The 21,639-nt window shown below is 40.0% G+C and overlaps 1 protein-coding gene across 2 annotated transcripts in view; it reads left to right on the top strand.

The window, feature by feature from the left end:
• Positions 1-1,968: 1,968 nt before the first annotated feature.
• LOC122312479 (cleavage and polyadenylation specificity factor subunit 3-II) overlaps positions 1,969-21,639 on the top strand; it is a 36,301-nt gene continuing 16,630 nt past the window's right edge. For both annotated transcript variants that reach the window (XR_006243192.1, XM_043127100.1), the window contains exons 1-12: positions 1,969-2,111; positions 2,278-2,347; positions 8,119-8,197; positions 8,296-8,473; positions 8,570-8,642; positions 8,870-8,987; positions 13,860-13,933; positions 16,097-16,233; positions 16,467-16,530; positions 17,844-17,909; positions 18,345-18,414; positions 18,712-18,816. Coding sequence is in view for 1 of the 2 variants with exons in the window: in XM_043127100.1 (XP_042983034.1) it covers positions 8,125-8,197; positions 8,296-8,473; positions 8,570-8,642; positions 8,870-8,987; positions 13,860-13,933; positions 16,097-16,233; positions 16,467-16,530; positions 17,844-17,909; positions 18,345-18,414; positions 18,712-18,816 (958 nt within the window). In the remaining variant the exon portion in view is untranslated. The remainder of the gene's footprint in view (positions 2,112-2,277; positions 2,348-8,118; positions 8,198-8,295; positions 8,474-8,569; positions 8,643-8,869; positions 8,988-13,859; positions 13,934-16,096; positions 16,234-16,466; positions 16,531-17,843; positions 17,910-18,344; positions 18,415-18,711; positions 18,817-21,639) is intronic.

The following is a 21,639-nucleotide window of genomic DNA, read 5'->3' as shown; positions in this document are numbered from 1 at the left end:
TTGCAAGAGGATAGAGTCAAATAAATTTTGCTAAAGTGATCAACAAAAGAAACATAATATTTATTGCCCTTGGTAGATAAAATAGGGGATAGACCCCATACATAAAAAAAAAAAAAAAAAATCTAAAGGATGATCAGAGATGGATTGAGAGACTGGAAAAGAAAGGCGGTGGCTCTTTCCATGCTGACATGCTAGACAAACGCCTGTTATTTTATTTGAGGAGACTAGGAGGGAGAATTTGGAAATAAGATGCTTCACTGTTTGATAGGTGCGATGTCCCAAAAGATGGTGCCATACTTCCAAAGGAACACACTGACATAAAAAAGATTGAGAAGAGGGTGAAGCCAACATGGTGGAGGGGAAGGGATAGAATCCATCCTTAGGCGTGCCTTGCAAAAGAACCTTCCTCGACCTCGTCCTTCACAAAAAAATGAGATGAGTGAAATTTAACAAATATATTATTGTCTTTTGTAAACTGGCTCACATAAATAAGATTCTTCTTAATTTGTGGGACATGTAAAACATTGTGAAGATGAAAAGAAGATTGTGAGGACTGAATTTCAGATGAACCAATATGAGATATAGCCAAATCTGCCCTGTCTCCTACTTGAATTTGATCCAAACCGTTATAGGACTAGGCATGGAGGTTCAACTTCTGAATATCATTATTGAGATGGTTGGTGGAGCCAGTGTTGGGATACCAACTATTATCAGCTGGAGTATGTTGTGTTGTAAGGAAGGCAAACATGTTATTAGGCATGCTTTGATAGGCTTGATCAAAGCGATGGAAACACTTGACAGCTATATGACCAGCTTCCTTACAGATATGGCACATTAGGTGACTACCACTCGAAGAAGTACCATCACGACCACCTCGGCCCCTACCACGACCACGTGAAATTGTGTGAGAGGGATCACGATTCTAGTGTTGTATCTTACCAGGAGGACCGCGATGTTGATCAGTGTGTGTTGCAACATTTGCAGACCCTATGGTGGCTTCAAGAGCTTGAGTGTGTTGCTATAGTCTCAACTCAAAGTTGAGAAGATGACCAAAGATATCTTCAAGCTCCATGGGATCATCCCTTGTTTGAATGGATGTAACAATGGGATCATAACAAGAATCTAGGTCACCAAGGAGATATAAAACGAGCTCAGTATCAGGGAAGGGATGTCCAATGGTTGCAAGCATATCAGCCAAGGACTTCACAGTCTGAAAGTAGTTGAAATAGACATGCTACCCTTCTTGACAGTAGAGAGTTGATGCCAAGTCGTCGTGAGATGAGCTCGAGAGTGAGAGGAATACATCTTTTCAGAAAAGACCAGACTTCTAGAGAAGTAGTAACACCAACCACCTTGGCAAGGATGCTTTCCGATAAAGAAGACATGAGAATACACAAGACAATCTAGTCTTGATCAAACCATTGAGTAAACTCGGGATTGATAAGCAGGTGAGGAGCTGTAGATGACAAAGCTGCCTCTAGGTTTGAAACATGTTGGGCTGGCTGAAGAAGAGACCCATTGATGTAGCCAAAAAGACATTGGCCTCTGAGATAAGGAGTGATATGAGCCTTCCATAACAAGTAGTTCTCACTAGTCAACTTGATAGTAACCAAGCTCTGAATGCTAGGAAGGGTGATGTGTGTTTGTGAGAGGGGTTAAGGAGGAAGCAAAAGAGGAATTAGTCACTTTGGCTCTTGATACCTTAAAACAAAAGGTGAATTGTGGGGCTTTGACTCTCTGCCTTGAATGGTTTACAAGAGATTACATTTATAGAAGAATATGTTTACAACGTAGAATTTGTTACAACAATTGAATTTCAAAAGATGATAACTTTATCTCCTATAAATATAGGCTTGGGATGAAGGTATTCAAACACTTGAGATAGAGTCGACTTGGAGCTGTTTTCTTTTGAATATAAGTTATCCTTAGGAGAGACAACCAGTCAACTATCAAGGACATCAAGTCAAGGAAGTGGAGTTTTTCATTAACCAACTCAAAACAACAAGATGCAACACACCCCTGACGGCCACAACTCCCAATGCTGATAACATAGCCCAGCAATTGGATTGCATAAAAATCGTAAATGATGGGTTTCCTTTATTGGGGGATTGGTAGGGATTTTTTTTTTTTTTTTAAATCTTCCTGAGTGATGCTACAAATCATATTTTATCCCACTTTCAGTCTGTAAAATGTAGTACTTTTCATCACCTTTAGATCATTCTTGATATTTTTAAAAGAAAATTTTAAAAATTGATGGCATATGCTACCTTGTTGTAGTGAGATAACATTGGACCGTTATAGCTCAAAAACATGTTTAAATAGCCAACAAGGCAACGCACAAGGATCAATTTGAATGAAAAAACAACATATTTGTTTTCGGGTTTCAACTTGCAGAGGCTGCAACGAACAAAGTCTCCTCTCTAGAGCTATCAAAGCTCCGGAGGTGGTGGTACTCTCACAGTCCCGTGGCTCGAATGGCTGGCGGAGAACGTGGTGGAACTGATGTCTTAATGGATCAATGGAGAAAGTTCAAACTGTCCGAAGAGGAGGAAGAAGTGGTGGAGATAATGCAAACTGGAAATAAAGAGATTGATCGCAAGGGTGAAAAGAGCTTGATAGGTAGGGTCTGTTCTGACCGACCAGTTAGCAAATCAATGATCAGTAATGCCATGGCAAAAATATGGCGTATCAGCAGAAGGGCAGTCTTTCAAGAGGTGGATCGTAATACATTCATAATCTCTTTTGAAACTCATGCAGATATGTACAGAATTCTTGATGGAAAGCCGTGGTCTTTTGATTCATCCTTGTTTGTATTGATCCCATACGAAGGAAAATTATGCCTCAGGGACATGGTTTTCGACAAAGAAAGCTTTTGGTTACAAATTCATAATTTGCCTCTAGGATGCATGTCTATGGAATGGGGTAACCAGATCGGAAGTTCAGTGGGAAGGGTCCTGGAGGTTGATGTGGAAGCAGATGGCACCGGATGGGGAAGGTTTCTAAGGGTAAGAATAGAACTAGCTTTGCTGAAGGCAATCCCGAGGGGTCGCTTTATCATGGTAGAACAAACCAAGCACTGGGTTTCGTTCCGGTATGAAAACCTTCCTCGAATCTGTCTCAAATGTGGATGGATAGTCCATGGAGAGAAGGGTTGCCAGGCTAAGCAGGCAGACCAAACAGAGGAGGGAGGGTCGGAGGCTCAGTTTGGATCATGGCTAAGGGCAGAGAGCTTCTTAAAGCGCAATCTACTCACAAACCGTAATAACAAAGGAAGGAAGGTTAGTGGGCAGGCAGAGGTGGAGGGTGAAGGAGGAAATGAGGAAGATGACCATCTAGCCAAAGACAGAAACATGCATTCTAGCTCAACCTTCTCCAACACACAGGCACCAGGGATGGTCGAGGCTAGAAGAAGAACAGTGGAAGAGGAGTTGGTACGACCCTCAGCAGTGTCAGAGGAAGGTATGGCTAACGGGATCGAGGGGCAACAACCCGGTATGGGTGACACAGTGTTAGCAGGACAGCTGAAGGACAGGAAAGCGCGGGAAGAAAAGTCTGCTGAAATACAGGTAATTAGGCCGGGCCTCTTTGTTGGGCCGGTAGGCAACCCAGACCCATCAGCCCCAAAGCCCAACATCCAGAGGTTTACTTCCTCAACGGCTAGTTCACTGGCCAACGAGATAGACAGAGTCGAGTGCACTGTACAGGAGACACAAAGCAAAAGAACGGATCGAAGATGGAAGAGGTTAGCAAGAAATGTGACGAAACAACCAGCTTCAACAATGGTTACCAGATCTCAAGGGGAAAAACGCACATCTATGGTATGTACAGCAGACCATAACCCTCTGAAAAAACTTAAGACTTTGGCAGTTGATGGCATACTGGGAAAAGGAACTCTCTCGGAGGACACGGTGGAGGCTGCTAGACAGCCCCACCAGGGGTTATGAAAATCCTAAGTTGGAACTGTAGGGGGCTTGGGAACCCCCAAACAGTTCAAATCCTTGATGTGTTGATCAAGGAAAAGAAGCCCGATTTGGTCTTTCTTATGGAGACCAAGTTATCGTATACAAAAGCTAGCAGGATATCGAAGAGGTTCAGGTTTCAAGGTAGTGTAGTAGTAGAGGCAGTGGGAAGAGGAGGGGGTCTTATGCTCATGTGGAAGGAGGAGAGTTTGGCAGAGCTCATCAATTACTCTCAACACCATATTAATGTGAGTATATGGGATGAATCTATTAGCAAGAGATGGCTGCTAACTTGTTTCTATGGCCATCCTGTTTCAAGCTTAAGAGATAAGACTTGGAGCTTATTAGCATCGTTTAAGCCTGCAGATGGGGGATGGGGTGTGATAGGTGATTTCAATGAGGTCTTGTTCAGTGATGAGAAGGAAGGAGGAAAGGCTAGGAGTGAGCTTTTGATGAGACAGTTCAGAGGGGTAATGGAGGAAGGAAGGTTATGCGACCTGGGGTGGGTTGGAAACAAGTTCACATGGAACAATTGCCATGAAGATGAATCCTTTACAAAAGAGAGATTGGATAGAGCTATAGCAAATGTTGAGTGGAAATCTCTATATCCAGTGCACTCAGTTGAGACCCTCCCTGCCATCTGTTCTGATCACAGCCCAATATTGCTAAATTTCAGTATTGAGAGGTGCTCATTTCAAAGATGGCATCATTCCTTCAAGTATGAGGCAAACTGGAACTTTGAGGAGGGCTGTAGTGAGATAGTAGCAGAAGCATGGAACAAACAGATGGGTGAGAGAAGCAGGATGGAAGTTCTGATGGGAAAGTTAGAATCAACCCAAAGGAAGTTAAGCCCGTGGAGCAGGAACTTGAATAGAGAGAGGATGGAAGCTATTAAAGTTAAAACTCACCAATTAGAGCTCCTACAGAGGAATGCAGGGCCAGAGAATGCGAGAGAACAGAAAAAGCTTCAAGTAGACCTTAATCTCCTTTTAAACCAAGAAGACATAAAGTGGAAACAAAGGGCTAAGAGACACTGGTTGGTAGAAGGAGACAGAAACACCAAATTCTATCATGCCTGCGTGAACCAGAGAAGAAAGAAAAACACCATCAGGAAAGTGAAGAACTTGAATGGGGTTGAATTAGTGGAGAAAGAAGCCATAGCAGAAGGTTTTAAGACCTTTTTCAACTCAGTTTACCAGTCTACTCAACCAGATTCAGCAAGCATCAACAGGTGTCTGCAGGGACTAGATATTAAGGTCTCTAATGAAATGAGATCTAAGCTGGAAAGAAGTTTCACTATAAAAGAGATAGAAGTGGCTCTTAAGCAGATGTCTCCCTTCAAGTCACCTGGACCTGATGGGTACAGTGCAGGTTTCTATCAAGAGCATTGGAAGATAGTTGGGAAGGATGTGTCCAGTGCAGTTATGGAGTTTCTAAGTTCAGGAAGAATGCCATGGAGAATGAACCATACTCACATTGTCCTTATTCCCAAGGTAAACCAACCTATCTCAGTCCAAGATTTCAGACCTATATCCCTTTGTAATGTTGCCTACAAGTTAGTTTCCAAAGTATTGGCAAATAGAATGAAAGGGGCCTTGGAGAAGGTTATATCGTGGAACCAAAGTGCTTTCCTCCACAATAGGCTTATCACAGACAATATTATGGTGGCCTTTGAGATGTTACATTCCATGAATTCAAAAAAGAAAGGAAGAGAGGGATCGATGGCAATTAAACTAGATATGTCAAAAGCCTATGATAGGGTGGAGTGGGACTTTTTAGAGGCAATTCTGATCAAGTTGGGTTTCGGCTTGAAGTGGACTAATCTTCTGATGAACTGTGTCAGATCAGTCACTTACTCTACTATTTTGAATGGCATACCAGGAGATGTAATAACACCCACCAGAGGCTTGAGACAAGGTGACCCATTGTCACCTTATCTATTTCTGTTATGCGCTGAAGCTCTCAGCTCACTTTTGAATGGTGCTGAACAAAGGGGTATCATAAAGGGGGTAGCAGTATCGAGGAATGGAACCAGGATTAATCACCTGCTCTTTGCAGATGACTGTGTTATTTTTTGCAGAGCTCAGCTGGTGGAATGGTACCAGATCAAGGGGCTCCTGGCTGTGTATGAGGAAGCATCGGGCCAAACACTGAACAAGGAGAAGACAAGTGTTTTCTTTAGCTCCAATACAAGGGTTGAAACAAGGTGTTTTATTTTACAGCAGATAAATGGCTCAAGGTGTAACAACTATAACAAGTATCTCGGACTTCCAACAGTGGTGGGCAAATCGAAATATAATACCTTCCAAAGCCTCAAAGAAAAGGTGTGGAGGAAGGTTAACAGCTGGAAGCATCGGTTCCTTTCCACTGCTGGAAAGGAAATCCTTATTAAAAGTGTGTTACAAGCCATCCCATCCTATGCCATGAGTGTTTTCAAGATGCCTGCCAAACTGTTGAAAGAAATAGAAGCAATTATAGCCAAATTTTGGTGGTGTCAATCAGAGGCGGGTAATGGAATCCACTGGAAATCTTGGGGCAGCATGGGAATAATCAAGAGCCAAGGTGGATTGGGGTTCAGGGATTTTATTAGCTTCAATAGGGCTCTACTAGCAAAACAATTGTGGAGAATGATTAAAGTGCCACAATCTTTAGTATCAAGAGTGTTCAAAGAGAAGTATTTCCTGAACTGTGATGTGATGGAAGCTGAGCTGAAGGGTTCACCATCGTATATATGGAGAAGCATCTGGTCTAGTATGAATCTGGTGAAAGAAGGGCTAGTATGGAGAGTGGGCAATGGAAGAGATATATCAATTTGGAAGGATAAGTGGCTGCCTCGACCAGTAACATACCAAGTACAGACACCTCCTAACATTTTGGATCCAAACTGCAGGGTGAGTGATTTAATCAATGAAAGCTCGAAGTCATGGAAGGAGGACTTAGTCAAGACCATATTCTGTAAAGAGGAAACAGATTTGATCCTCTCAATCCCCATTAGCAGGAGAGGAGCCAGTGACAAAAAGATATGGGCAGGGTCTACAAGAGGAATTTTTACAGTCAAAAGTGCTTACCATATGGATACCTGTTTGTCAAAAAGAAGAAGGGGAGAACCCTCTTCGGGAGGTGAAGATGCAGGGATGTGGAAGGACCTGTGGAAGTTAGAAGCCCCGGGGAAGATCCGAATGTTTGTATGGGGGAGCCTTTCCAATGTTCTTCCAACAAAAGATGTGCTGTACAGGAAGAACATTCTGAAGGATAACCTCTGTCCTATCTGTACCAGAGAGCCTGAATCTGTTATTCATGCACTGTGGTCATGTCCAGCAGCACGAGATGTATGGGGAGCTGACAGTAGCAAGCTCAAGAAGTGGAATAGCTCCTTTTGTGACTTTCAGCAGTTATGGAAAGATATGTCTACAAGACTGGACAGTGAGGAGCTACAAATGACAGCAGTGAAGTTTCAGCTTCTATGGAAAAGGAGAAATGCTTTTGTCTTTAAGAACCAGTTCATGAGTCCTGAATCCATCTCAACACTGGCTCAGGCTGAAGTCTCAATGCTGAGGGAAGCTAATTCTATGGATAGTCGAGGGGTGGAAGGAGGGGTTTCGGCTACAGTGGCTAGTAGGCATTGGAAAGCCCCTGAGTGGCCTGCTGTGAAGGTAAATTTTGATGCCTCTTTTGACAAGCTTCAGAAGAGGGGTGGAATTGGCATAGTAGTTAGAGATTGGGAAGGGAAACTAAAGGCATGCCTAACTTCCTCAAGGAAAAATGTGTTCACGGCAGCCTAAGCAGAAAAAACAGCTTTACAAAGGGCAGTGGACATGTGTATAGACATGAACCTGACCCAAGTTGAATTTGAAGGAGATGCTAAGGCAATCATAGAAGCTGTCAATTCAAGAGCTGAGGACCAGTCGTGGGGAGGCCAGGAAACAGATGATTTGCAGCAAGAAATGAAGCTTCATCCGGGTTGGAAGCTGTCTTTTGTTCACAGGTCAGCAAATGGAGCAGCACACAATGCTGCAAGGTTGGCTGTCGGGGATTCCAAAGAGAGGGTGTGGACTGAGAGTGGACCTTTAGTGGTCGTGAATTCTGTTTTGAATGATGTATCTAGTGCCTTTGCAAATTAATCAATGAAAGTAGGTTTTCTATAAAAAAAAAAAAAAAAATTTGAATGAAAGCGCGCCAAAGAGGATCCCAGAAAGAAATAAAATTCCACAGCATGGCGATCGAGTGTCTCGTCCTCGGTAATCCCAGTCCCTCCTTTCCATCACCCTCTCCACGTTATTGATCTGACGGGTCTCTGTTAGTATTCATTACCTGTCTTTTTTCGTTTTCGGCTCAGGCGCTGGGCAACAAGTCGGGAAGAGCTGCGTGGTAGTATCGATGAATGGTAAGCGGATAATGTTCGATTGCGGGATGGACATGGCATATCACGACCACCGCCGCCACCCTGATTTCTCCCGCATCTCCGAGTACGGCGACTTCGACAAAGCCCTCACTTGCATCGTCATCACCCACTTGTATGTGACCACCTCCTTCAGTTATCATTTCTTGGTTCGTTTATTCTGTTTAATTAAATTATTGGCTTGGTTTACTTTATTGTGCAATGGGTTAAGCCATTTGGACCACATCGGTGCTCTTCCTTACTTCACTGAAGTCTGCGGATACCGTGGACCCATATACATGACGGTGAGTCTTATACATGTTTGATGAAATGTTTGTCTCATGGCTTGTGGTTATTTTTTTTTATTTTTCTTTCAATGGGATGAGGATTATAACATATACTTTTGAAAAAATAATTTAAACATGTAAGCTTAGATTCTCTGGACCCTGATTTCTCCCGCATCATGTGGACATCCATATTTATGATCGGGAATTTGACTTGGATATTTATGTTATAATTTTTTGCATTGAAGTATCCAACCAAGGCATTGGCTCCTTCAATGTTGGAGGATTATCGAAAAGTGATGGTTGAACGAAGAGGGGAAGAGGAACAATTTACCTCAGAGCATATTGTGGAATGCATGAAGAAAGGTACAAGGATTTTTTTTCCTTGTGTTTCTTATGCTGGTGCGATAGAATGTGTGTGCTAGTAATTTTTATATTGTTTAGATCAAGGCCAGTTGAAGAGTTTTGGATTGAAATTGGCTTGGCCTGGTTGGATGGTTATGATCTATCTGGATTACCAACATGGGTGATGGGAACTTGACTCCTATATATTTTTGGCAGAAAACCATGACTCCTTTCGGTTTCCACAATTATCTTTGTTGAATGCTTGAAGTGATTTTCTAGATATTAGTTTCCCACAATTGATTATGTTATACCAGCTTATTCAATCTTTATTGCTACTTTAACATTTTTTTACCATTTTGACTAGTGCTTCTAAAGATAGGACTTATATGCGATTCTATGATTCTTGATCCTACCCTCGTGAAAACAGAGTTCAAAATATCTGCTGTGCTTGTCGTGGTTACAAGGATACTTGAGTTTTCAGCAATACCCAGGTTGCTTAGCAACTATATATTTTTAGGATATGGATAAATAGGGTGCCAGAATAAGTCTTTGGCCATCCCGATGCCTTCGAATAGTGCTCTATCATCAATGTCTTCTCTAGCAAGGCACAAAAGTGTTGAAAACTCTTGGTATTTACCTCTCTGTGCTGCGGTTGATGGTGATTCTAGCTTCTCTACTGCAGGTGAAGCCAGAAGTTGCCGACTCAACCTTAGTATGGTGTATTGAAACGAGGTGGTGCTTTGGTGAGTGAGACCACTGGTGGAGTTGGATGCCTTGTTGCAATTGCCTTCACCTGTGGAAGGTGGTGCCTTGGAGTAGGGTTCTTTGTTTCCTTCACCTTGCCTTATGAGGATCAACAAAGGAGATTGGGGGTAGTCTAGATATGCATGTAGATGGTGCTTAGGAATGGGGGTTGTGCAGGAACTTGTGATCATCAAGGGAGGGAGGAGCTTGGTTTTGATCCACTTGCCTCCACATCTCAACATGGCGGTTTCACCTTCGGAATAGGTGTTCCATAAAGTGAGAGAGATTCAAGATTTTGTGGGAATTTCTTGTTAGGGCTTTGTAGAACAATTTTGGGCATTGTTCGGACCTATTGAGTTGGGACATTCTCTATCTTCAAAATTAGCATCAAAACAAGATAGGGAGTTAAAGAGACTATGAAAATTATGATGCTACGGAGGGAAGTGCAAGCCAAGGAAGAACCAAGGTTAGGGTGACAAATTTGCTTTTATGAGGCCCTAGTTCCTATCTTGGGATGCTTGGGGCAAAATGACCTTAACAAGTGCCTCCATATTAAGAATTTGCTTAGCCTTTGGAAGGCTGATACTATGTGCTTGCATGAAACTAGATTGAGATGGGTTGATAGAAGAATCATTAGAAGTTTGTGGGGTTGTTTGTATGTGGGATGGGCTTTTCTTGCCTCTATGTGAGCCTCAGGTGGTATCCTGGTGATATGTGATAAGAGGGTAGTGGTGAACTTGGAGGAGTGTATGGGGGAGTATTTGGTGGCATGTCATTTTAAAAATGTAGAAGATGAATTTGTGGGTTTTTGCAGGAATATAAGAACCAAATTTGGATAGTAGTAGGAGAGTTTTGTTGGAAGAGATAATTGTTTTGCATGGTTGGTGGGATGTGCCTTGGTGCATTCAAGGGGAAATTCTGCTATGGTAGATTTCCCAAAGTTTATATTTGACTTGGACCTCCTAGATTTACCTCTTCCAGGGGGTGCACTCACATGATCCAATAATTGGGCCTGGTCTTGATTGGATAGATTGCTGGTGTCTCCTTCTTGGGATGCACATTTCCTAGAGGTATATCAGAAGAGATTATCCTGGATCAGCTCGGGTTATTTATCCATTCTATTGGATTGTGAAGGCATTCATGGGGGTCAAGGATACTTCAAGTTAACCCGAAGGGGTTAGCTCAATGATAGGCCACGAAGGTCAGCCAGAGCTCCTCGGCCGAATCCCAAATACTTGGGATAAAAAGGAACGTAAATTGCCGTACGTAAATGGCCGTGCATGCGGCATGCAGGTGGACGTGAAGGAGTTAATGGCACGTGAAGAGGGAAAGGGGTGCAACGGTGTGGACTGGGTCTCTTGCAGTAGCACATTTTACGTTGTTCATGTATTTCTGTTAGTTTGTTTATTTACGTGTTAGTTTGTTATTTTACGTAAGTCGCATGATCTACTTTACGTGTGTTTCCGTTCCGTAGCTTTAGCTACCAGTTGCTTGTATTTCGGATTTGTTGTACCAGGCTTTACATATTTAAAGTAGCCGCCGTTATCAATGAAAAGGGGTACGAAACATCTTATTCAATCTTGCGGTACTTCTCACCCGAAGAGAACGTGTTATTTACTTTATAATTTCTGAGTTGGGACCTATCACTCAAGTGGTAAGAGCCTTGGTCTTGGTGGTATGCTCCATCTAAGGTCTGAATCCTTGGGTGTAAACAATACCTAGGGGCCATTGGACCAAGGGAGTCTCCCTTTAAATTGCCCGAGGTGCACTTGTGAGAAACTACTTGCTAAGGGCCTGTTCACCCCTGTGATTAGTCAGGGCTTTAAACTAGACACCCGGTTCCAATAAAAAAATATACTTCAAGTTTGAAAAACATGTGGCTTCAGGCGGATGGTTTTGTGGACATGGTGAAACAATGATGATCATCTTATTAGATTCAGGACATCTCGAGTTTTATATTAGCAGTCAAATCAATGGCTTTGAAGACATGGAATACGCAAATTTATGGGAATGTTGACAGCCAGAAGAGGTCTCTTATTGAGGAGGTGCATGGTTTGGAGAATAGGGTGGAGAGTAGTGCTCTTTTGGAATAGGAGACTTTGAGGAAAGTTATATTGATCCTAAACTCGAGAGGGTGAGCTTGATGGAGGGGATTTCATGGAAGCAAAAATCGAGGGATCTTTGGTTGAAAGAAAGGGATAAGTGTGCACAATTTTTCCATTGGGTGGCCAATTCTCAGGGGGGACAATGCTATCGAGATGATTGAGGCTGATGGTGTCGCCTTTCGGAGCTTTATGAGATTGAGGACCACGTAATCCAGTTTTATGAGAGACTTCTTACGGAGTAGTTTGCTTGAAGGCCTAAACTTGATGTTCGAGTACTAATTGACTGGAATGATCATTTGAGGAGAATGAAGTTTTACAAATAGTAAGAGGGATGATCAAAGATAAAGCTCTTGGTCTAGATGGCTTTACCATTGCATTTTTCATGTTTGTTGTTATATTGTACAGGGAGATAATATGAAGGTTTTTCACAAATTATATTCTTATGGTAAGTAGAAGAAATTCTTAATGTGACTTTCATAGCACTTATTCCAAAGTGGGTGGGGACTTAGATGTGATGGATTTTCGCCCCATTAGTCTTGTTAATGGGTTTATAAAATCATATCCGAAGTTATTTCCTATCCCATGACTATGGTGATGGAGATGATAATCTCGAAATCTTAGAATGCTTTTGTCGAAGGAAGGCAAATTCTAAATCAATATTAATTGCCAATGATTGTTTGGAGAGTAGAATTAAATCGAGAGTGTTGGTATTTGCTGCTAGCTTGACATGGAGAAAGCTTATGATTGTGTTAATTTAGACTTTCTATTTTCCTTGCAGGATTTTTGGTGAGTTGTACTAATAATGGTTTTGTCAATGTCTCTCATCTACTGTTTGCAGACGATACATTACCTTTTTTTCAAGCTGTACCATCACTTGTTTACGCCCTTGGACCTTGGCCATTTCCCTCTCTTTTCTGGATTGCTCATCATGATGATTCGATGGTAGACCTTTTGGAAATCTCTAGTGGTTCCCTCTAGTGGAATGTGTGTTTTATTTGCACTAAGCAAGATTGGGAAACTGGTGCAATTTTTTATTTGTTTAGCTTGTTGTATGCCACGAGTGTTGGTAGGGTTGAGATAGGTAGGATGATTTGGATTCATTCTGGAAATAAGAAGTTAACTGTTCAATTATGCACAAGGTTTTGTCGTGTCTGAACATTGCACATTCTTTTCCTTGGAAGTGCGTATGGAAGAGCAACGTGCCTTTCAAGGTCACTTTCTTTGTGGACTGCATCTCTTGGGAAAATATTGACAATGGATATCTTGAGGAAGTGTGAACTAGTTGTTACTTCACTGTTATGGATTGATATTTCATGCGTAAAAAATGTGGTGCATCGGTGTATCATTTATTACTTCACTGTAAGGTGGCAAGGGTGTTATGGGATAAGGTTTTTAATAGGATTGGAATAACGTGGGTGATGCCTAGGAGGGTGGTGGATCTTTTTACTTGTTGGGGAGGCCTTTGGGGTAACTCTGAAATCGTTGTTGCATGGAACTTGATCCCATTATGTCTCATGTGGTGCATTGGAATTGAGAGGAATGGCTGAAATTTTGAAGATCAGGAACACTCATTGGATGAACTTAGATGTTTCTTTTTACATACCTTATTTCTTTGGGCTTTGGCTATTGTATGGAACTAGTGCTCACTAGTTTCTTGAGTTCTTAACTTGTAATTAGGTTTTTGATTTATATACTTCATGTGTACTTGTGCTATGCCAATTTACTTGTTTCAATAAATTTTTTTCTTGTCAGAAAAAGGGGCGCACCCACCCACCCACCCACTCACAAAAAAGGAAAAAAAAAAAAAACACACACACACACACAATTGCTTGGTCTCTGAAATAACGTTTGTCTTTTCCCCCTCATTTATCTTATGATCGGCAGTATATTGAGAATGTTGCACTTTTGCTAACATGGATACATATGTAAACAAAGATTTTTTACTGGACATATCTATGCTGCCCAACAGTCTAAATCCAAAATTTGCTACTTCTTTCCACATAGATTTTTGCTTTTGTTTTCTTGATTTGGTTCCTCATTGCAGTTATAGCTGTGGATGTAAAGCAGACGGTACAAGTTGATAAAGATCTTATGATTCGTGCCTATTATGCAGGACACGTAAGGCTTCTGAACTTTACCTATAAATTACATTCTCAATTGGCAAGCATGCTTGTATCTGTTACCGACTCAATTGACAGGTCATAACTATCTAGACCTCTGCCTTGCCTATTTGAGCCAATTCTTGTCTTGCAATTCCATTCTCATAAAGATTCTCACCTGGGGTGGTTAAAAATAAAAACATACAAAATTGGGTTGAATTCTTAGTAAGCAACACATCATATAGTAGACATAATATGAACATGGGGTTTTTTGGAAAGTGTGCATACTCATAATTACATACATAAATAACATGAGCATAGACTTGAACTGTGCATGATATGCCTTAACTTGTCTTTCACTTTTCCTCATTGGTCAGTATCCATTGTTGACTCCCGTGAGTTAGGGTAAGCAAATCTCGAAGATTTTGATTTCATCCGTGGCCATGCGTTGGGAACCCATATATAAGGATGACAACACTGGGTGTACTACTACCAGTGTGTCCATCCTGGCAATGCAATATTCCCCTTAACCACATGGCGTCTTCACTGTCGTAGCATAGGCCATTATGTATCTTAACTGTCATACCTCACCATAATCATACATGCACATTTTTTTGTCATATCTTGCCATATCATATCTTGTCGTATAATGGATATCTAATGAAATCATAAGCTTTCATAAATGTCGTGATACATGTTTCCTCATCACGACTTTCCGTAAAATATTTTGATGCAAAATTCCTCGCATATAGTCATGAATTTTCATAAATATTTTGATGCATGACTCTTCGCATAAAATCATGACTTTTCATAAAATATCGTGATGCATGTGTAAATTAACAGGAATTTATGCATGAAATCATGGCATTTATAAATTTATCATGGTAGTAAAAAATCACTTTCTTCATGACTTGGGTATGTAAAAAGGGGCTTCCAATGAAGGGTGTACATACATACTATTTTCAAAAAAGACATGTCGTTTACCATACAACTGTGTAAGGGTATGATCATGCTACTTACCTCATAGCGTAAATCCGATATTTCCGGCTCGTGATCAATCAACTTACATAAATTTTCAATCGCGCGTAAATCTCTAATTAAGCACGTACTTCATAATTACAACCCAAAATACTTAAATAACGCGTGTTTGCCTAAAGCCTAAATCCTCGTAACCCTAAAATATCGATATCCACATCATGTCTCCAAATAATCATGTGATTAGACCCTAAAGATATTATGATGCCTAAACATGAAACTTACTTATCTAACCCATGATTAAAACAAATCCATGATCCGCCAAGAGCCTAATGGCCTGATAGCATATGGCTTGGTTTTCCAAATGGAAAATCTGGGTTTGAACCCCCCCCCCCCCCCAACCCCCTTCTATTAAAAAAAAAAAAAAAGGAATCCATGATCCACCGGTAACTATTCATTGACCCATATAACAAACTCATAAGCTAGATGGTAACTACCATCTGAGCCCATAATGCATGCACTAACCGGTAGCATCTATGGAAACCAACTATGACATACCACTGTTTGGCACTAGAATAGCAATAGATAATGTGCATGAGAGAGAGAGAGAGAGAGAGAGAGAGAGAGTGTTACAATGGCTTGCTAGGGAGATGGAAAACCAAAAAGGAAGGGAGGGTTGATGGTGCAGCGGTGTCTCTAATTGGGTGACGGAAATACTTGGGTACATGGCTTGGCAGCCAGCAATGCCTTGCTTGGCGTCGGGTGGTGTTTTGGATGGCACGGCTGACATACTCAGTGCACTTGGAGGCGTTTCCATTGGCTGGATTGAAGCCTGAGGCTAACAATGGAGGTGTTACCGTTGGCTTGGGGCCTGTGGATTTTGAAGCTTGATTGTTCACCTTTCTCATGCCTACTTGAAGTGGCAGAGAAAACTCTACTTTGCTAGACTTACCCCAAGTGATTGTATTAGTTGATGCAACACATTCTTGTGTGCCCACAAAGGATGCATCTTATGATTTTCATTTTTTGAGCAATAGACTGACCTGGTTTTCATCAGAAGAACTTTAACATAATCATCTCTGATAGCAAGCAGCTTTCAATGGTTTGTATGAATAACTTGGAGAAAGCAGTCTGTTTTTTTCAGTCCATATTATGGGTCCATCCCATGTTGTTCATTGAGATCTCCTTGTTTATTATGTCTCTTAAGGTTCTTGGAGCAGCAATGTTTTACACAAAGGTAGGAGATTCTGCTATAGTCTACACGGGAGACTATAATATGACACCGGATAGACATCTGGGAGCAGCTCAAATTGATCGACTACAACTGGACCTTCTAATCACAGAGTATGCAACAATGCATGTTTAGATTATTATGTGCTTATCTATTATTTTTCATGGGTCCTATCTACCTTCTAATCACAGAGTATGCAACAATGCATGGACCTTTAGTCTCCCTACTTTTGTGCCACGATATGTATGTTTCCACATGGATTAGGGAGACTTTCAGGACCATATTCGAGTAAATTTTGGTGAATGGTTTATGATAGAATAATACGTTCTCTCTATTCTTGTTACAGGTCCACATATGCAACGACTATACGTGACTCGAAATATGGTCGGGAGGCGGAATTTCTTAAAGCTGTATGAAAATAACAGCACTACTAAATCTCAAATATTTTTGCATATACTATTTTTTTTTTGCTTCATTCTTGTCTCCAATGTTTATAATATTTGGAGGTACAAGGTACGACACTTGTGCTTCCAACTTCTTGATATCGATTCCTTTGTAAATCATGCTTCTAATCAAGTACTTTTAGTTTTAATGAATGTTGAAATAATCAAGGCAGTCAAAATGCTAGTTCTTAAATATGATAATTCTTGTTGTACTGTCAATTTTTCAGTAGGATTTTGGACAAATGATAAAAGTTCTCTCATTGTATGATACTTGTTGCGTTGTAAATTGGACACCACTGATTTTAACAATAAAAATTTTATGAGTATTTTCTGATTATTGTGCACTAATATATTCTTCTGTTATGGAAGAAAAAAATTATGGAAAAAGGGATCCAAATGTGTATGGACCAAATTAATTACTGAGTTTTTTTCTCTCTAGTATATGTTTCACATTTCATACTTTCTTTTCTTTCTCAATGATTGCTTTCTTTAGATATGCATGTGTCTACATATACTTATTAGTTTCTTGTATTATTGTAACAACCCAAGGAATGCCCAAGTCACATCTGGGCTTATAGTAAGATCACCAATCGTCATAGTGTGGATTGAAGACAAGAAGGTGGTAAATGAAATCCCACTTGCGGTAGGAGAAGTTCTCGTTCTTTATAATGATTCCAAGGGATTTCAATTGTAACCTTGCATATCAAATGAAATCCCACCTCCTTCCCTAGCAACTGTTATGAGTATTTTCTATTTATTGTGCACTAATATATTGTTACTTTATGAATGAAAAAATTATGGAAAAGGGGGATCCAAAAGAGTATAGAACAAATTAGTTATTGAGTTTCTTTCTAGTTATGTTTTGCATTAGAAATTCATATTTTCTTTTCTTTCTTGATTGCTTTATTTTGATATGCATGTGTCTAAATATACTTTCTTAGTTGATTGTATTATTGTAACAACCCATGGAAAGCCCAAGTCACATCCGGGTTTTTGCTCTAAAGGACTAGTCAAGTTTACAGTTGAAGTACATTGGAATCATTATAAAGGACAAGAACTTCTCTCCCGTAAGCAATTGGGATTTCATTTACCACTTTCTTATACTCAATCCGCGTTATTACAATTGGTGATCTTACTATAATATTTTTTTGAACACACGAATACTGGGGTCAAGAGTAATATTATGCATGTGTTTGTTTGTTTTACTCACAGTTAAAGGTTTAACATATATGGCCTCCAATAATTATTTTCACTTTTCTTTCCATAACAAACAAATGTAGGTTCATAAATGTGTTCTGGGAGGAGGAAAGGTGCTCATTCCTACATTTGCTCTTGGAAGAGCTCAGGTGTTGTCATCAGTTTAGCTGTTAATTTATATTTTTTTCTAAATTCCAAATGAACTTTAAGTTTTAAGTCTGTACTTTACTCATATGAAATTTCACCTATTACGGAGTATGAGATGTCTTACTTGATTAAAGGAAAATAATTCTGTTGGATTGGTGTTGCATTTACGTGTAGTGGTGAGTGCTTGATCACCTTCTGTAGTCACATTTATTATCTAGGTTTGATACTAAGATACCATATCACGTAAGATGCTATTTTATTATATTGTTTTTGTAACCTTTGTTTTCTGTTTTCTATTACTGCATTCTGATGCTTTTTATTGAGTTTTTGATACCATCTTAGATATCTCACCTGTCAGCTCAATATTTACATTATGTGGGTTTCTTGTGAACTAGTCTCTAGTATTATTTTTGACAATCGAATCCATTATCAATTAGGAGCTCTGCATCTTGTTGGAGGATTACTGGGAGCGAATGAATTTAAAGATTCCCATTTACTTTTCATCAGGTTTGCTTTGTTGGATGTTCTCTCATTTAATTGCATGCTTGACGCTTGGCCACAATTTACTGGGTGATTCATCCAATGCTAAGGTGATAATCACCAGCTGAATGAAATTGTCTTTAACAGGGTTTTTTCCTGGTTCTTTCTTGTATGTATTTATCCCCATGTTGGGATTTTGCTCCTTTTTTCAATTATCTTTGATTGAAACGTGGCCAAGCATTTTACTAATGTGCCAAGTTTTTCAATAGCTCTCTTCCTATAAGTGTTTCCCCTGAATTGGTGATTAAGATATTTGTTTTTTAGGTCTGACCATGCAAGCCAATATGTATTACAAAATGCTTATCAGTTGGACCAGCCAGAAGGTTAAAGAGACATATTCCACACGTAATGCATTTGATTTTAAACATGGTAAGTTATCATTGCTATCTGTTAATTCTGTATGATTTAATATTGCTCTGTAGGATTTAGAGATGCAATTCCCTCTAATATCACAGGTAAGAAAGAAATTATTGAACGAAAAGAATTTCTGAAGCGTCTGATTCTGCTACTATCAGCTGCCTTTCTAACAAGATCAATTTCATAAGATATTATATGGCAAGGCTTGTTAATCTTTTTGTTAAAGCCTCTTAGATTTTTCTTATAAATAAAATTTTTATTAATGTCAATAGGCATAGCCTAAGTACACAAAATGTATAAAAGAGAAGCACCTAACTAGGAAGAAAAAATAGATACAAGGAAATCGTGAAAAGTGAGCCCATTATAATATAAGGCTATTGCCCAAAGAAATAACTTGTTGAAAAGAAGCTTCTGAGTTCCTCTAGTGAACATTCCTTAATATTAATATTGAAGTTCTAGTTGTTTCTTTTCCTCCAGATATGATGGTCCATATTGATGCAATTTAGGGATGCAATAAAAGTTTCTCCAACTAGCTATAATATCGACCACCCTCCTAGGCATAACCCATGCTACCCTAATTCTGCCAAAGAAATCATCCCACAGGGCCTTGGCAGCCTCACAATGGAATAACAAGTGATCCACAGTTTAACCACTTTTCCTGCACATATAGGACCAATCAAATACAATGACTTGGCCTTTTCGTAATTTTTCCATGGTCAGAATCTTCCCTAATGATGCAGATTATATAAAAAAGGCAGCCTTTAGAGGCGCCTTACTCCTCCAAATGGTCCTCAAAGGGAAGTGTTTGTTACCCTGATTGATGATGGTACTCTAAAATGAGTGTACAAAGACTTTTCCTTTCTTGGAGGGACTCCAAAACATCTGTTCTACTTCTTGATTACCTATTTTGGTGGAATACAGTAAGCTGAAAAATTCTGTAACAGCACTAACTTCCTAGTCATGGGCCACCTTGAGGAAGTTAATGTTCCATTGAGAAGAGCCACCTGGAAACTCCAATAGCTCTGCCACCAATAGTTTTTGACTGCATGCAATCAGATACGCAGTAGTAAAAGTGTCCTTAAGCACTGTATTGCCACACCAAATATCATGCCACCATCTAAGATTGGGGAGCATAACTTATCCCAGTTGACTAGGTGAAATTGAAATTCTTCATGTAGTCCCCTCCCAAAAAGTCATGTTGGAGCTTCTTAATGTGATTCACCACATCGGTCGGAGGAGGAAACAATGCGAGATAATAAGCAGGCAAATTGAGAGCATGCTCGTGTTTAAGTTGGTTCCAGTACCTTTTAACAAGTACAACCTCTTCCAACTTGCCAATCTACACTCAATCTTCTCGATTAATTCATTAGAAGATAACTTGTAATCCCACAAGTTAGCCAATCTCGTTAAGTTGTCGGCATTCCCTACTTGGACCATTTTAGACTTGGCAGTGGTAGCCTACTGGGATGGTCTTTGTTATCTGCACCCTCAGCTAACAACACAAGGTGTACTTCAGCAAGCATATTATGTGGTGCGGTCATACTATTCTAGAGGAAAGAGTTGGCTCTGGCATCAATGCCACACCTTCATTATTGTTTCTTTTCTTTGTTGCATCAAATATTTCCTTATTTGTGCATAATAATGTTTCTAAGTTTCAATGTGAAACTTGTGAACTCGCAAAACACCATCGCATGTCATTTCCTTCTAGTACCAACAAAAGTACCGAGACTTTTGCCATTGTTCATACTAATGTTTGGGGGCCTTCTTGGTTTGTGTCTTTGTCAGGGCATCATTCGTTTGTTACTTTCATTGATGATTTCTCTTGCACACTACATTGATCTACATATTAAAAAATAAAAGTGATGCACCGTCTGTTTTCAAGATATTCACAAAATGATTCAGGCCCAATTCAATTTCTCCGTCAAAATCATTTGTTCTGACAATGGAAGCAAGTACCTATCTAATACTCTTCATACCTTTCTTCATGAGCATGGCATTGTTCATCAAACCATGTGCTAATACACCCAAAAAAGGGTGTGGCTAAGAGAAAGATACAACCTTCTAGAATCCCTGGCAACGGCGAAATTTATTTGTTTTTCTACAATTTGAAACTGTTTTTTTTATTTATTTATTTACTTATCAAAAAAAGATAGAACCTTCTAGAAGTAACTCATCTATTGTTTATTATGAATGTTCCTCAGTTATTAGGTTGATACCTTGCTCACAGCAACATATCTCATCAATAGAAAGTCATCGTGTGTCTTGGACTTCAAGACACCAATTGGAATTCTGTCCTCATCCATGTCTCCCAAAATTTGTATTCCTCCCTATGTCTTCGGATGTGTTTGCTTTGTCCATCTTTAAACTGGATCCTTGTGCCCTTAAATGTCTCTTATTGGGTGACTTGGGTTCTCAAAAAGGCTACAGGGGTTACCATCCTCCAGCTCCCAAGCACTTTTTGCTGATAGATGTAGAAATACCTTTTGCTGATGAAGGTCTGACGAGGCACCTGTTAAGGAACTAGGGGTTTACTCCAGACGTAAGGCCATGAGAGAAGCTCCTAGCCAACCATCTGACTTGGGTGTTTCTACTAATAACCCTGATGTAGATCCTCTAATACCTACTGGTAATGATTTTGATCTTCCTATTGCACAATGCAAAGTGGTGAGGTTTCATACTTAACATCCCATATCTAAGTTTGTGTTTTTCTAGCATCTTTCACCTTCATTTCAGTCATCTATATCGAAATGGTCCTCTACACCCGCTCCTTAAAATTTACAGGAAGCACTTGGTGATTGGAAGCAATGTGATAGGAGATGAACGGCTTCAATAAAA

The sequence above is a fragment of the Carya illinoinensis genome, chromosome 6 (assembly GCF_018687715.1).
Source record: "Carya illinoinensis cultivar Pawnee chromosome 6, C.illinoinensisPawnee_v1, whole genome shotgun sequence".
Classification (NCBI taxonomy): Eukaryota; Viridiplantae; Streptophyta; class Magnoliopsida; order Fagales; family Juglandaceae; genus Carya; species Carya illinoinensis.
The sequence above is the reverse complement of the archived record's forward strand: the minus strand, read 5'-3'. Positions and strand labels throughout refer to the sequence as shown.